We start from the raw sequence: 12,384 nt of genomic DNA on the forward strand, positions 1-12,384 counted from the left end.
AGGGAGGGAGGGAGGAAATCTAAGACTCTGCAGTAGGTTTAAAAAGACCTTTTTCAAGAAATAGAAGATGTATAGAGATAATGAGAATAATCAAATTGAGAAAGAAGCCTGTAACTAGAACACTGAAAGAAAGCAGGCCTTTTAATGTGCTGGCACAAAGTTTTAAGTCATTTGTATATATAAATCTGCATTCAGAGGAAAACGATCATTTTCAGTTTCACTAAATACTTTATGTTAATGGTTAACATAAACAATCAAATATTTCCTTTTTCAAGACCTCACATATACCACTTATTTCAAATTCTCAGAAATAAAAGCCCTAAGTATCTCAACAGCCAAATCTTCCTAGAGGAACAGAAGATAAAGTACTACATACCAGGGCAAGCAAAATGCACAGTCAATTACATGATAAAGAGATGTAGAGAAATGCGCATTTAATATCACCCTGGTTTTGAACCCTCTTTTCTGCATCTAGAAATACCACCTCTTTCAAAAGAAAGGAGAGATGCTTTCTGTGGGTCCTGACATGTTCCCACTGCACATGGTATTTTGATAGCTCTCCCTGCTGCTTTATTTGAGCTCTACATTGAAAGATAATAGAGGAACAAACAGAAAAGCACCTGTGCAGCTGGTGGTGCAGATTAGATGGCAATGCATCCAAAATTTCTGTTTGCCCAAGCAGAGAGGAGAAGAGAGAAAAAGATGCTGTTTACTGCCACCTCCAAATAGAGGTTTATAATGGAAGGCAAACATGCTCTATTTGCATTGGTGGATATCAAGAGTTTGGCAGAAGGCGAAAGGAATATGGTCAAGATCGAGATCTCTTCARCAATCCAAAATGTTTTCTATTATTCACATGGAAATTGTACAACACAGATATATAGACGGGAAAAAAAAAAAAAAAAAAAGGTCACGAATTGTGAAGAAAATGCACATACAACTTACAAAAGATGTCTCAAAACAGCAGACGCAATCAGTGCACTCATGCCCAGAACTGAATACAGACAATTTGGGGTATACTCACCGGGTTGGAATGGGCTGAAACTGTGCTAGCAGCAGATGGAGAGCGGGAAACTACAGGACTGATGAGCTGAGGKAAAGTGCCCCTGGCCACAACTAGCTGGACATTATCTTTTGCTTTCTGAAGGATGCTGATAGCCTGTTGATGTGTAATTGTTTGATCAAGGGCTTGTCCATTAATAGCCAGGATTTGATCTGCTTCCTTCAGCTTTCCATCTCTGTCACATATGCATAAAGAAGGGAGGAACAAAACAAACAAACAAAAAAAAAAAGAAAAAAAAAGTTCCACAAAAATCATAATATTTTGACAATTTTCCAGTTTTTCAATATCCGGCTCTCTATTTTCCCACCTTTTTAATCTCTCCCTGCAGTTTTGCTACAAGGAGCTGCAGTGGCACCCTGGTGATCGCCTCCTTTGAAGCTAATCCCACTGCCACTCTCCCCTGGCTGCTACCCCCTGGCCAGCTTTCTTCTCCTGGTACCCCCATCCGAGACTAAGCATATTAGATCTCCGTCACTCTCAACCATAGCCTGGGAACTTATGTTTATTCTTGACTTTGAGCCTCTTGCTTAGCAGACCAAGTGCTCTACTTTGTTCAGTGCCCCCATTCTGAAAATTCAGCAAACCGTRGAGTGGAACACACTTTCATCAAGATGTTAGGGAAACTAATTTTGTTTTGCACAAAATCAAAAAATCCTTTTTAAATTAAAAAAAAAAAAAAAGAGTTGAATAAATTATAAGACTATTCTTCACTTGCTGATAAAGGAAGCACTACTGTAAAATCACATACTAAGCCTTTCCCCAGACCTACTTCAAAGGAAGGATATGAACACACATGAGTTACGCTGCAACTCCTCCCCTGCTTATATTACTTCTACATGAAACAAGCCAAGACTCTGGAGGTTGTGTGTTCAGAATCATCAAACTGCAATGCTTGATGAGACAAAGGCCAGCAACAAAATCAAGTGGCTATTGTACTAGCCTTTATGTGCAGCTACAGTAAAGATGCCAAAATACTCCACAGTATTCAGGGAAAAATACTCCACAGTATTCAGGGAAAAAATGCTATCGAGCTGCAAGCTGCGGTATTTTGCTTGTGAATTTGAACCATTTTTCTGAATACTCTAGATTGATTCTTGCCCTAGATTTTCTTTATTGATGCAGCCTATAACATTTGTTGAAAAGGTCTATTCTCACAAGTGAATCAGGAGCTGATTTGGCTTAGATATGTCTCAAGGTGGATATAAATAGGTACCTACAGACATGTTCTCTGCAGAATAAGAGGAGTAAAAGCAAAGACCGTTTAAAGAGAGAATAAAAGTCTGAGAAATGAAGGGGTAGTTAAGCAAATTAGACCATATCATAACAACACACAGCAAGCTGCCTTTTTACCTGAGTTAACTCTGTAGGCCATGCTCTCCACTCTTAAAATCACAACATTCGTATTCAAGTCATCAGAAAGCTACTCCCTATCAAAGGGTGAGAAACAGCACAGAGATGATGCCTTGGCCCCAGGGCAACATGCTGATGAGCTCTAACGGCCAAAAGGAGCCTGACCAGCATGGTCACACTGGTCACGCACTACATGGCCATACATCAGTCTGCTATGGACTGGCTCTGCTGCCGCAGGCTGTTCTTACAGCAGAAATCTGCCCTCCCTGTCTTTGATTTTCCCACCAACAGGGTTTCTGGGATCAGGATTGATGTTTAAAAGCTACTTTCAGCAAGCCATTATTATTGTTGAGTTTTTGGTAACCTCATCTTTAAGAGTCCAAGGACTCCAGGTCAATTCAACATCTGCATTCCTGACATCTGCTCAGTGTCACCTTATCCCACAAACAATTTCACTAATTACACTCAGTTCTTTGGAGGAGGAACTAAACTATTTTTCCAGTGTAATTGATACTGTCAAAATCAATCTGCAACTGCTAACAACTCTCTATGATCTACTGCTCAGAACTGCAACTTCCCTGTTTCCTCAGCTGAAAGGGAGATACCATAAGCATACCAGAGAGGACTTACATCTAAGGAAAATTCAAGCATAGATCAGGCCTTCCCTGTTCAGATGTTATAAAAACTGCAGTAATGAGTAATTTTATATCCTCTAGAATGAATGGCTTTGACTAGCAGGTAAGRCACCCTTTGCCAGAAAAGCAGCAACAAAACTACAGTGTCATGTGTCACTTGGTATAGTGAACTACTTCATTAGTAATCTTACCTATGTGCCACGCTTCCCTCCTGGATTTCCTGAACAAATATTCCCAGTTCTCCTCTGTTTTCACTTTTCAAGCCCACAACACTGAAGCCGAGACCACCACTTAGAGGTTTAATAAGCTCAATGGTCTCAACAGGACGACCCTGTTCAGCATAAGAAAGAAAAGGGCACAATATTAAAAATCTTGAAAAGCAGTATGAGAGTGTAAATGGATTTTACTTTGACTGCTACAGCTGCACAAGMGTAAACAAGCTAGTAATTGAAATGTAGTTGTTCAGTTTTGCTTTCTTCATATGACAACAGAAGCTGAAAATACAGAAGATGTGAGAAATAAAAATTATTGCAACTCTGAGGAAGGGAAGATTAGGAAAAAGTAATTGCTACAATTATTAGCTATTGTATTTGCTTCATACAAAAGTTTTAGCTCAGAGGGGACAGGACTCATACATCTACTCACTTTTAGAGGGTATTGCATAGCTTTGAAGCTGAATTAGAAATCACAGGATAAATACAGAAAAATGGGAAAAACATGACTAGGTAGAAGTTTTTTGAGGAGAAAAGGCAGAAGACCTCCCACATCTTTTAAAAGTTAACTAGGAAAATGCTAGAATACATTCTGGGCCAAAACTGGTCTCAGAAATTACAAAATTGTAGTGTGTACACAATTTGTACACAATTTTGGCCCACCACAGAGAATACTTTAAAGATGAAAGAATAAAGTGCAAAAAGGCAAAAAAAAAAAAAAAGATAAAAAGTTTTCCATCTGATTGGAAATCAAATATCAAAATATGATTAATTTATTACACTATCAAAAATACATTATGACAAACAATCCCCTCATGCATGACAGTCCTATGCATAAACATAGAGGGAAACATACTGTACATGGTGGGCAGGCCTGACATTAATAAGGCCTGCTGTGTCAACATCAAGGCTATTTTTCCAAGAAAWTTTTCTCCTTTAATAACTGTTCCTCAAATTAAAACGCTGATTTTGCTTCATATAGCAAATATAGCATATAGAAGAGTTGAGGTATTCTTAACAACTCAATTCCCTTAAAATAACAGACATGTATTTTAACCTAYTGGATAAACAATGATTCACACCCATGGTTGCCAGAAGACAGTTACCTGGGACATATTCCTGATCAGCTGCTCAAAGTCATCGCTGGAGGATTTCCCATTAATCTGAGGAGTGGCGGATCTCACGGACGCCTCCAGCACGGCAGCTGTGCTGCCGTTCTGCTGAGCCAGGAGGTAGGACTCATTATGCAGTGAGGAACCCACACTCACACCGTGATGGAGGAGCTGCGGGAACTCGCCACTGGTATGGATGGAAGGTGTAGTATTTACCTGAAAAAAAAAAATTAGTAACAGTACAGATCCACAACCACACACAAACTAACCCTATCAACCAAATAGCACCACGGTTAGACAATTCTTTGTCAGAAACATTTATAAATACGATAAAATTAAAATAAAGTTTTGCACATTCATAATTGATGCAAATTTCCAAAGTATCAGTAAAATGTTGGAAATAAATTACTGGAAATAAAATTGTTTTCCTCACTCTGCCTAATATCCTCTTGCTCATATGAGCACATCCACCTAATGTGCTGTTCCAAATGAAGTCTGAACAAGCTTTTTCAACAGAACCCAGATTTTTAAGTAAAAATTTATCAATAATTTTACAATGAAGAGTAATTATTTGTATTCTAGAGGAACCCTGCCAATTTTGAAGAAAACGAAGGCCTCATTAAAGTTTCACTGATCAGAGTTTCTGCACCACTATATATGAAAGTTGCCACTATAAATCTCTGTAGAATTCTATAGTTAAATACAGAAGTACTATACGCAAGTCTAAAATCATTAGGATGATTTGAAAACCACAACCCCAACTCTACCTTTAGAGGAGGGTTCTGAGAGGACAGACTCCTCTAACAGCAGAAAATAACATAATTCTCCAACTGCCCCATTTCAAACCAGGACCCTGATGACCCATGCAAAGCAGTGTTTGGGAGTGGGAGAATGGAGATGATGCCTTATACAAATGAACAAACCTCWGGAGAAGTACAAGTCTCTATCTGTTGTCCCACAGCTTGTAGACTATCAATAGGAAATACTTTTTTCATACCAATCTGTCTCATATTTGACCAGTAAAATAACTTCAGTTTAAGACTTCAACAGTGTGGTACCAAATACTTTTAATAGTTCAGTTTTCCATTCTTCAGCACAGAAGACAGAAATTCTCTTTCTTCAAATCTTTAAGTTTCCAAAAAAATGGAATTCATAAGCAATTTTTAAATTATTTTTTTAAACTCAATTTATTCTAAATGACTAGTCCATCAATTTCAATTTTTAAGTATGTCACTTTTGTTAAACTAATTATATCTTTCTGCTAAAAATTTTCTCATGAAAAAGTCACTATTGTRTTCATATAATTCATTCTCAGTCCAGGTGCATTAAAAAAAACATAATAGAAACAAATGTCTTCCTTTTAATATCCTTACTTTTAAATCTTCTAACACGTCACTGTCATGTTTCTAACTAAAAACATTTTTGATGGATCAAATGGTTACTTACCATTTGATTTCACCACTATAATCAGCAGAATTCACAGTTTACTTTTGCTTAAAAATGCTTACACTTCAAGGCATGTTGATGTGCCCTCTAAGACTCAACCCCAAGCTGTTTTTACATGTTTTACATTGTCTACAACAACATTTACATTTATAACACATTGTTCTACATGTTGCCTTTGTTCAAAGGCGAGATGTTGCTTTTGCTTATGTATCTTATGTATCTGGTACTACAGATGTTAAAAAGTCAAGGAGAGAGAGAGAGATTCCTATTCTAAATCATTGTGCTCATTGCAGAAAACAGCATCAAGCCACTCTTGGCAAGGTTTTCATGCTAGTTGAAATATCGCTGAAAAGAAATGCAGCATATTTCACCTAAGAGGAAAAGSCATTCTTCAAACTACACCAGTTTAAGTAGACCTTTAAACACTTCATCTCAGAATTGCAATAACACTGGATACAGGATATCGAGAACGTAGTGAGATGTCACAGGTCTTCTGTACTAATAGTGGATTCAATCAGAGTACAGCTGATCTTAAGAAAGCAGTATTAAATGATCAGTGGAAGACAGGTTTAATTCCAAAATCATATCTGACATGAACTGGCTTCTGATTTGTTATCGAAACACTTGAGGAAAAAAAAAAAAAAAAAAAAAAGAAAGAAAGAAAGAAATTGTCAAGAGAATGAAGTATTTCTTATCTGTGGGTGCAAAAACATTTATCTCAGATTCATCTTCCCTTTCCTCCCCTCACCAGGAAACGCACTTTCAAAACACTCCTATTTCATAGTGAAATTTGTAATGAACCCAAGGTCAGGATTTTCAAATTCCCAGATAACTCAAAAAGGAAAGGTCATAAACTCTCTCTCCTTWCTATTCATCATCCCTCTCATTCCCAAAATCCTGATTCCTAGCAGGCAAAAGTGGAGAAGACCTGGCATGTACTAATCAGACTAGTATAGCTTATTCCTGMGAAAAAAATAAACCACAAGTGAAATCTTAGAAAGACAATGCTCTTGTGGCTGCAAAAAGAATTTTTCATAACATATAAATTGCACAACTTGGCAGTAATAAAATCACTACAATTCCATTGTGATAGTGCTTCATAGCACTGTGATTATATAAGCACTGCATGAAAGAATATTGCTTTGTTCTGTAATTTGGCTTATGCTAATTTGCCTTGATTGGCTTTCTCTTTGCTGTATGTAACATCTGCAATACTGGCATAATYTGGCATTAGGCAAAAAGAAGATTCACTGATACCACAGAGTATGATAAAACTTACGCTACAGACACACAGACGTTAAATGCAATCAAGTAGTGCTTACATGTAGTCCTTTAAGATGTTTTTAATAATAAAAAATAACCACTTCTGTGGCATGCCATCATTTAAAGGAGCAGAATCAACATTTTTAGGTCTCAGCATTCAAAAGAACAAATTCTTAGCGCTTCTTCATTTTAGGCTTTGAGTCGCTGCCTTACAAGATCACTTGCCACATGAAGCAACATCTYGCCTGCTATTCAGGTGAGACGAGCAACAAAAAGGTCAACACCAGCCAACAAAGAGCATTTGGTCCCCGTGAAAATCCTGCAGGGGGAGGTGGAGAGTGAGGAATTTCCCGGGAAGCCCCTTTGCAGGAGACTCCTGTCCCTCCCCCGAATTCCTCCTTTAAGCAGCAAAAGCAGCAACCAGCTTTTTAGACAAACTCCGCCCTGGTAACCTTCAAAGCAGCTCTGAGAAGGGCTACCAAGTACATCTCTTTTTTTTTTTTTCCTTTTTTTTTTTTTTTTTTTTTTTTAACTGAGCACACAATATACTTTGTTCCAAAAGACAGAAAAGTTACCGTTCTCACAGAAAGGCATTCAAAATAATAATAACCAAAGGCTCTCATTTACTTGTGCAAATCACAAGCTAGAGGGAAAGTTGCAAACAATACAAAAGATAACATTTCTCCATTTCACATCTTTCCTAGGTTTGCTTTGCAGCGCTGAGTTATCACCCAGCTATCACATGTGATCCAGTATGTGGCTGTGCTGCAGGGAGGGTGCTTTTCCATTCCTTCATTGTGTGGAAATAACCAGGGTCAAACTCGCAAGGAAAAAAAAAATCTGAGGAATGCAGCCTAGCAAAGGAAAGGGTTTTTTKTTTTAGAAGGGCCCTGTGCTGAGCGGAGAAGCTGGATAAGTGAGAGACAGAAAAGAAAGAAGAGACAGAGAAGKCTTGCTACTGCTGCCTGAATATCATTATTTTGTCTGAAAAAGAAAGCATTAATTAGACATTTGAAAAGCCCAAAACAACACTATTTCTATTTTTATTCTGCGTTGCTCCCTTATTGTCAAACACCGAGCTTGCTCTTCAGAATCAAAAAAAAMCAAATGCCTATTGAAAATTAAAGATATTAATAGGCAGAAAAGAGCATCTGGTTACTTTGTTGCTTCTCAGTTCAAGCAACTACTGAATCATGACAGCATTTCCCACCCTTGCTCCCCACTCAAAAACTCCCAATCAGTATGTTCATGTTCTAGAGCTTTTCTACCCAAGCTAGCTAACTTTGCAATGGTAGACTTGCAGTGTAAACAAACATTGTTTGCCTATTTAAGGAAAAGTCTTCAAAGCACATGTAAATAGCCATCACAGTATCCGATTAAAAGTCGGCAAGCCTCATCAACATTCAGATGAAGCACCATGCCAGTAAATCCATACCACTGCGCATAATACCAGAAACAAAAACTCAAGAGAGATTCTCGCACCAAAAACCAGCACCRAAAGGCATCAGTTTCCAATTAACATATAGAAGCTTTAGGGAAACCAGGTGGCATATGCCAAAACTTCACCACTAAAGGAGAAATACATGCTTCCTCAGGTCTTCATRTGTCACTCCTCAGGTCACTCACATGTCGGAAAGAAAAAACAGGTAGTCTAATATTTTAGACCCTAAAATAAGGTAGCAATTGTCAAAGGAATGCAAATGTTCATGCAAACAAAACTAGGTATTTACTTTTTTTCTTCTTTTTTTTGTCCAGGAAAACACAGCAGACAATTATTGGATCTCTCAACCTACTGTGCAGACTCTCTTCTCAGAGAAAAGCAATCATCTCATGGCAATGGACACAAGCTGAAACACAGGCAGTTCCACCTCCATGTGAGGAAGAACTTCTTCCCTGTGAGGGTGCCAGAGCCCTGGCACAGGCTGCCCAGGGAGGCTGTGGAGTCTCCTTCTCTGGAGATCTTCCCAACCCGCCTGGATGCCGCCCTGTGCCCTGTGCTCTGGGTGTCCCTGCTGGAGCAGGAGGTGGAGCGGGTTGGACTAGATGATCTCTAGAGGTCCCTGCCAACTCTAATGATTCTGTGATTCTGTGCTTGCTGTGTATGGCCACTCCACGTAGTATTATCCAGGATATAATACTCTCAAACTCACTTGATGAAGACACAACACATCCATAAGCAAGTCTAATTTTGTGACCTACTTCTATTTTGGTACCTGGAACAAACCAGCTGGATTCAGAAGCAAATTGCAGCTACTGCTCTTCTGCTTCCACCCTATCTTCTAGCCCAATCTCTCCTAAAAGCTGACCCTCTCCTGAGTTTGCAAGACTGCTCATTCAAATCTCACAAGCAATTAAAGCCTAATAAACAACTTATTAAACTGTCATGCTTAACTCTGAAAGAGACTCCACTACAACTTTAGGTCCAGGTCACTGTGAAATGCCAAAATATATTTAGCTACCTTGGTCTCTAACAATGGCAACATTATCCCATCACGCCGAGACATTGCACAGCTAACTCGGTACCATTTGAGATCATGCCCAACTCCAAATGCTTGGGAAACACCTTGCCTCTTTCCTCAGTCTGGCTGAGCTTGGCCAAAATACTGGATCATCCTTTATGATGATCCTATGGCAATAGGATCCTAATGTGTCCTAATGAAACCAATAATTTCAAAGTTTCAAAGCACAAACCCAACAAATAAACCAAAAATAGAAAAACAAAGAKAAAAAAAGAAACACAGTAACAGATGGAAGCCCAAACAGCGTTCCCATGTATATTTCTTGTCTGTGCATAACAGCATTAAGATGATTAACAAGAAAGAGCAGAGAGCCGGACTGCGTTTTCCTGCTGCAGTCCCCTCGGGAGTGCTAGGACTCTTCACCAGTGGTGAGTGCTGACAGGGACTGGTACGGGGGTACCACAGGCTGCCTCCTCCCGCCRGGGCTGTCTGCATAGTGGGCACCACACTACCCATCCTACAGCCGACCACAGCCACAACGACAGGCACAGTCGGGTGCGCRGCCCAGTCCTAACTCAGTGGCTGCACTACTTTCTAGTATTCAAGTTGCTGTTGTGATGAAAGGAAGCAAAGCGATAGCAATAACTGAATGGTTTAAAGGAAAATGTCCCTTTTCTTACCCTCGATGGGGATATGCAGAAAAGTACCACTTTATACCCCAAGCAAGGGTTGGAATATAGTGCTCCCAGTAGGAGCTCTTCGTTATCTTATTTCTAAAATAATAATAATAACAATAACAAAAATAACCACAATAATTAAGAGAATTAATCCTTAGTTCCTTACAGAATCCATATTTTTGGCACAATTTTCTTTGCATATGCTCACTTTTCTCAGGTTACGATGCACAAGCACAGTAAGTGGTCCCCAGGAGAAAAGTCTTCAAGACCACATCTGAAGTATGTCTTTTCCTTTCTTTTTGAAGAGCAGAGACAGCCCTATGTTAACCCTCCACCCAATACCGCCATTTCCACACCGCACACATCAGTAACAGGCATGCACACAAAAAACACATAAACACTGTGGGCTCCAGCACAGCCAGCAAAGTCAATGGGCATCTCTCCCGCGGCTCCCTGAAGCTCTGGCTCAGCCCTTCACTTAAGCTGCTTAACCGCACTAATCAACATGCACACAGGGAGGYGCATACGTTTGGCAGCTTCTTATCAGCTTCCCCCTACACCCACGGAGGGATTTTCCTACCTGCTCTCTGAGCTGCTGCACCGAGGTCTGCAGGTGGAGGATCTGGCTGAAGAGGGGACTCTGCAGCACCGACCTGAGCAGGCCCAGCTTCTCCTCGTGCGCCACGTCGCCGCGCTCGCGGAGCTTYGCCTGCAGGCGCTCCACGGCCTGCAGCGCCCGCTGCGGATCTGCGGAGACACCCGCGCCCCGTGAGCGACACGGCGCACACATCCACACGGCAGAGGACCTCCACACACCACCGGGGCTCCCCGCAGCTCGCGGCGAACTGCACAGCACCCGCGCGGCTCAAATCCCAGCCCAAATAATATGTCTCAGGTTTTCGGAAAGTCGTGGACGTGGCACAAAAGTCCRGACAATGGGAATTACATTCTTGTCCATTAGGAAATGGGCTACAAATGTCAAAGAAGCTTCATTAAAATTTTGTTGCAAGAACTGTGGCTGCACGACCCCAGATGACAGTACACCTTTGTATTTTTCAATACAAAATGCAAAAATWAGACATGTATTTCTAAGCACAGTAGCTATTTTTGAAAACACGTATTTCAGCTGTGTACAGCAATGTCCTAAATCTATCATGCACACTTAATTTGGTCACAAAAATAGACTTMTAAATATTAAAACAATATTACCAATTGTTTCCAACATGTTTTCTGCTTCTCAACTCCTCTTCCAAAAGGATAAAATGCAGTATTTCCCTGGAAAAACAACAGACAAAGAAAAAGGTCATATGCACAGAATCCTAAGTATTAAGCTTTGGAGCAGAAAAAAAAAAAAAAAAAAAAAAAAAAAAAAAAAAAAAAAAAAAAAAAAAAAAAAAAAAAGAAGAAAGAAAAGAACTCCATACAAGAGAAAAATAACAACCTATGCACAAAACCACAGCCTCCCTGGATAATTAAAATAACCTCAGAACTGACCCTATCTTTGAAGATTAAATCCTGCCTGCAAAATGTTTTAAGGAATGTATTTCGTAATATTATTTTTATTTCCATATCAAAGATGTTGTCTGTATAAAGTTGCGCAAACTGCCCTTCATTTCTTTCACGAGAAGCTATGAATCACAGCTGCCACTGATACTTTACACTGTTTCATTCCTTCACTTTTCAATGATTCATAACAACATTCCCTAAGGGAACCATTTTCAAGACCTATGTTGACAATTTCAAGTACATTTCCAAGTGCAAATATAAGCGCTTCAGAATGAGCCACAGAAAATATCTGAAGTCACCTTTTATGGGGAAGAGTCACTTAAGTCACGAAACCTTAATGCCACACAGGCTTGCAGGACACAGGCACCACAGTTTATTAAAGCACTAATTTTAAGAGTAGGCTCTCAAACACAGCTGATTTTTATGAACCAGTATGCAGTAAAGTGTAAAGTCCACACATGAAGGAAATAAGGAATCTGAATTTTGCTGTGTGGAGTTTTTTTTTATTTTTAGTGTCTCTGAAGCTGCTAAGTCTAGAGTGTTAAAACACATTTGATGCAGATTGATAACTGAGAGAAAAGAAAAGGAGACAGCGAGAAGACCAAAGACCATCACACGTTCATGATCTGAGCTGGGCATTTTATCTCTTTATCTTTCGCAA

General features: G+C 39.6%; 1 protein-coding gene across 1 annotated transcript in view; it reads right to left on the reverse strand.

Moving 5' to 3' along the window:
- MPDZ (multiple PDZ domain crumbs cell polarity complex component) overlaps positions 1-11,490 on the reverse strand; it is an 82,568-nt gene extending 71,078 nt beyond the window's left edge. The window contains exons 1-5 of the mRNA XM_026052730.1: positions 11,427-11,490; positions 10,798-10,964; positions 4,367-4,588; positions 3,240-3,379; positions 1,025-1,238 (exon numbers count right to left, since the gene is read on the reverse strand). Coding sequence (XP_025908515.1) covers positions 1,025-1,238; positions 3,240-3,379; positions 4,367-4,588; positions 10,798-10,964; positions 11,427-11,442 — 759 coding nt within the window. The 5' untranslated portion in view covers positions 11,443-11,490. The remainder of the gene's footprint in view (positions 1-1,024; positions 1,239-3,239; positions 3,380-4,366; positions 4,589-10,797; positions 10,965-11,426) is intronic.
- Between the last annotated feature and the right edge of the window lie 894 nt (positions 11,491-12,384).

The sequence above is a fragment of the Nothoprocta perdicaria genome, unplaced genomic scaffold (genome assembly GCF_003342845.1).
Source record: "Nothoprocta perdicaria isolate Ctin4 unplaced genomic scaffold, notPer1 scaffold_90, whole genome shotgun sequence".
NCBI lineage: Eukaryota > Metazoa > Chordata > Aves > Tinamiformes > Tinamidae > Nothoprocta > Nothoprocta perdicaria.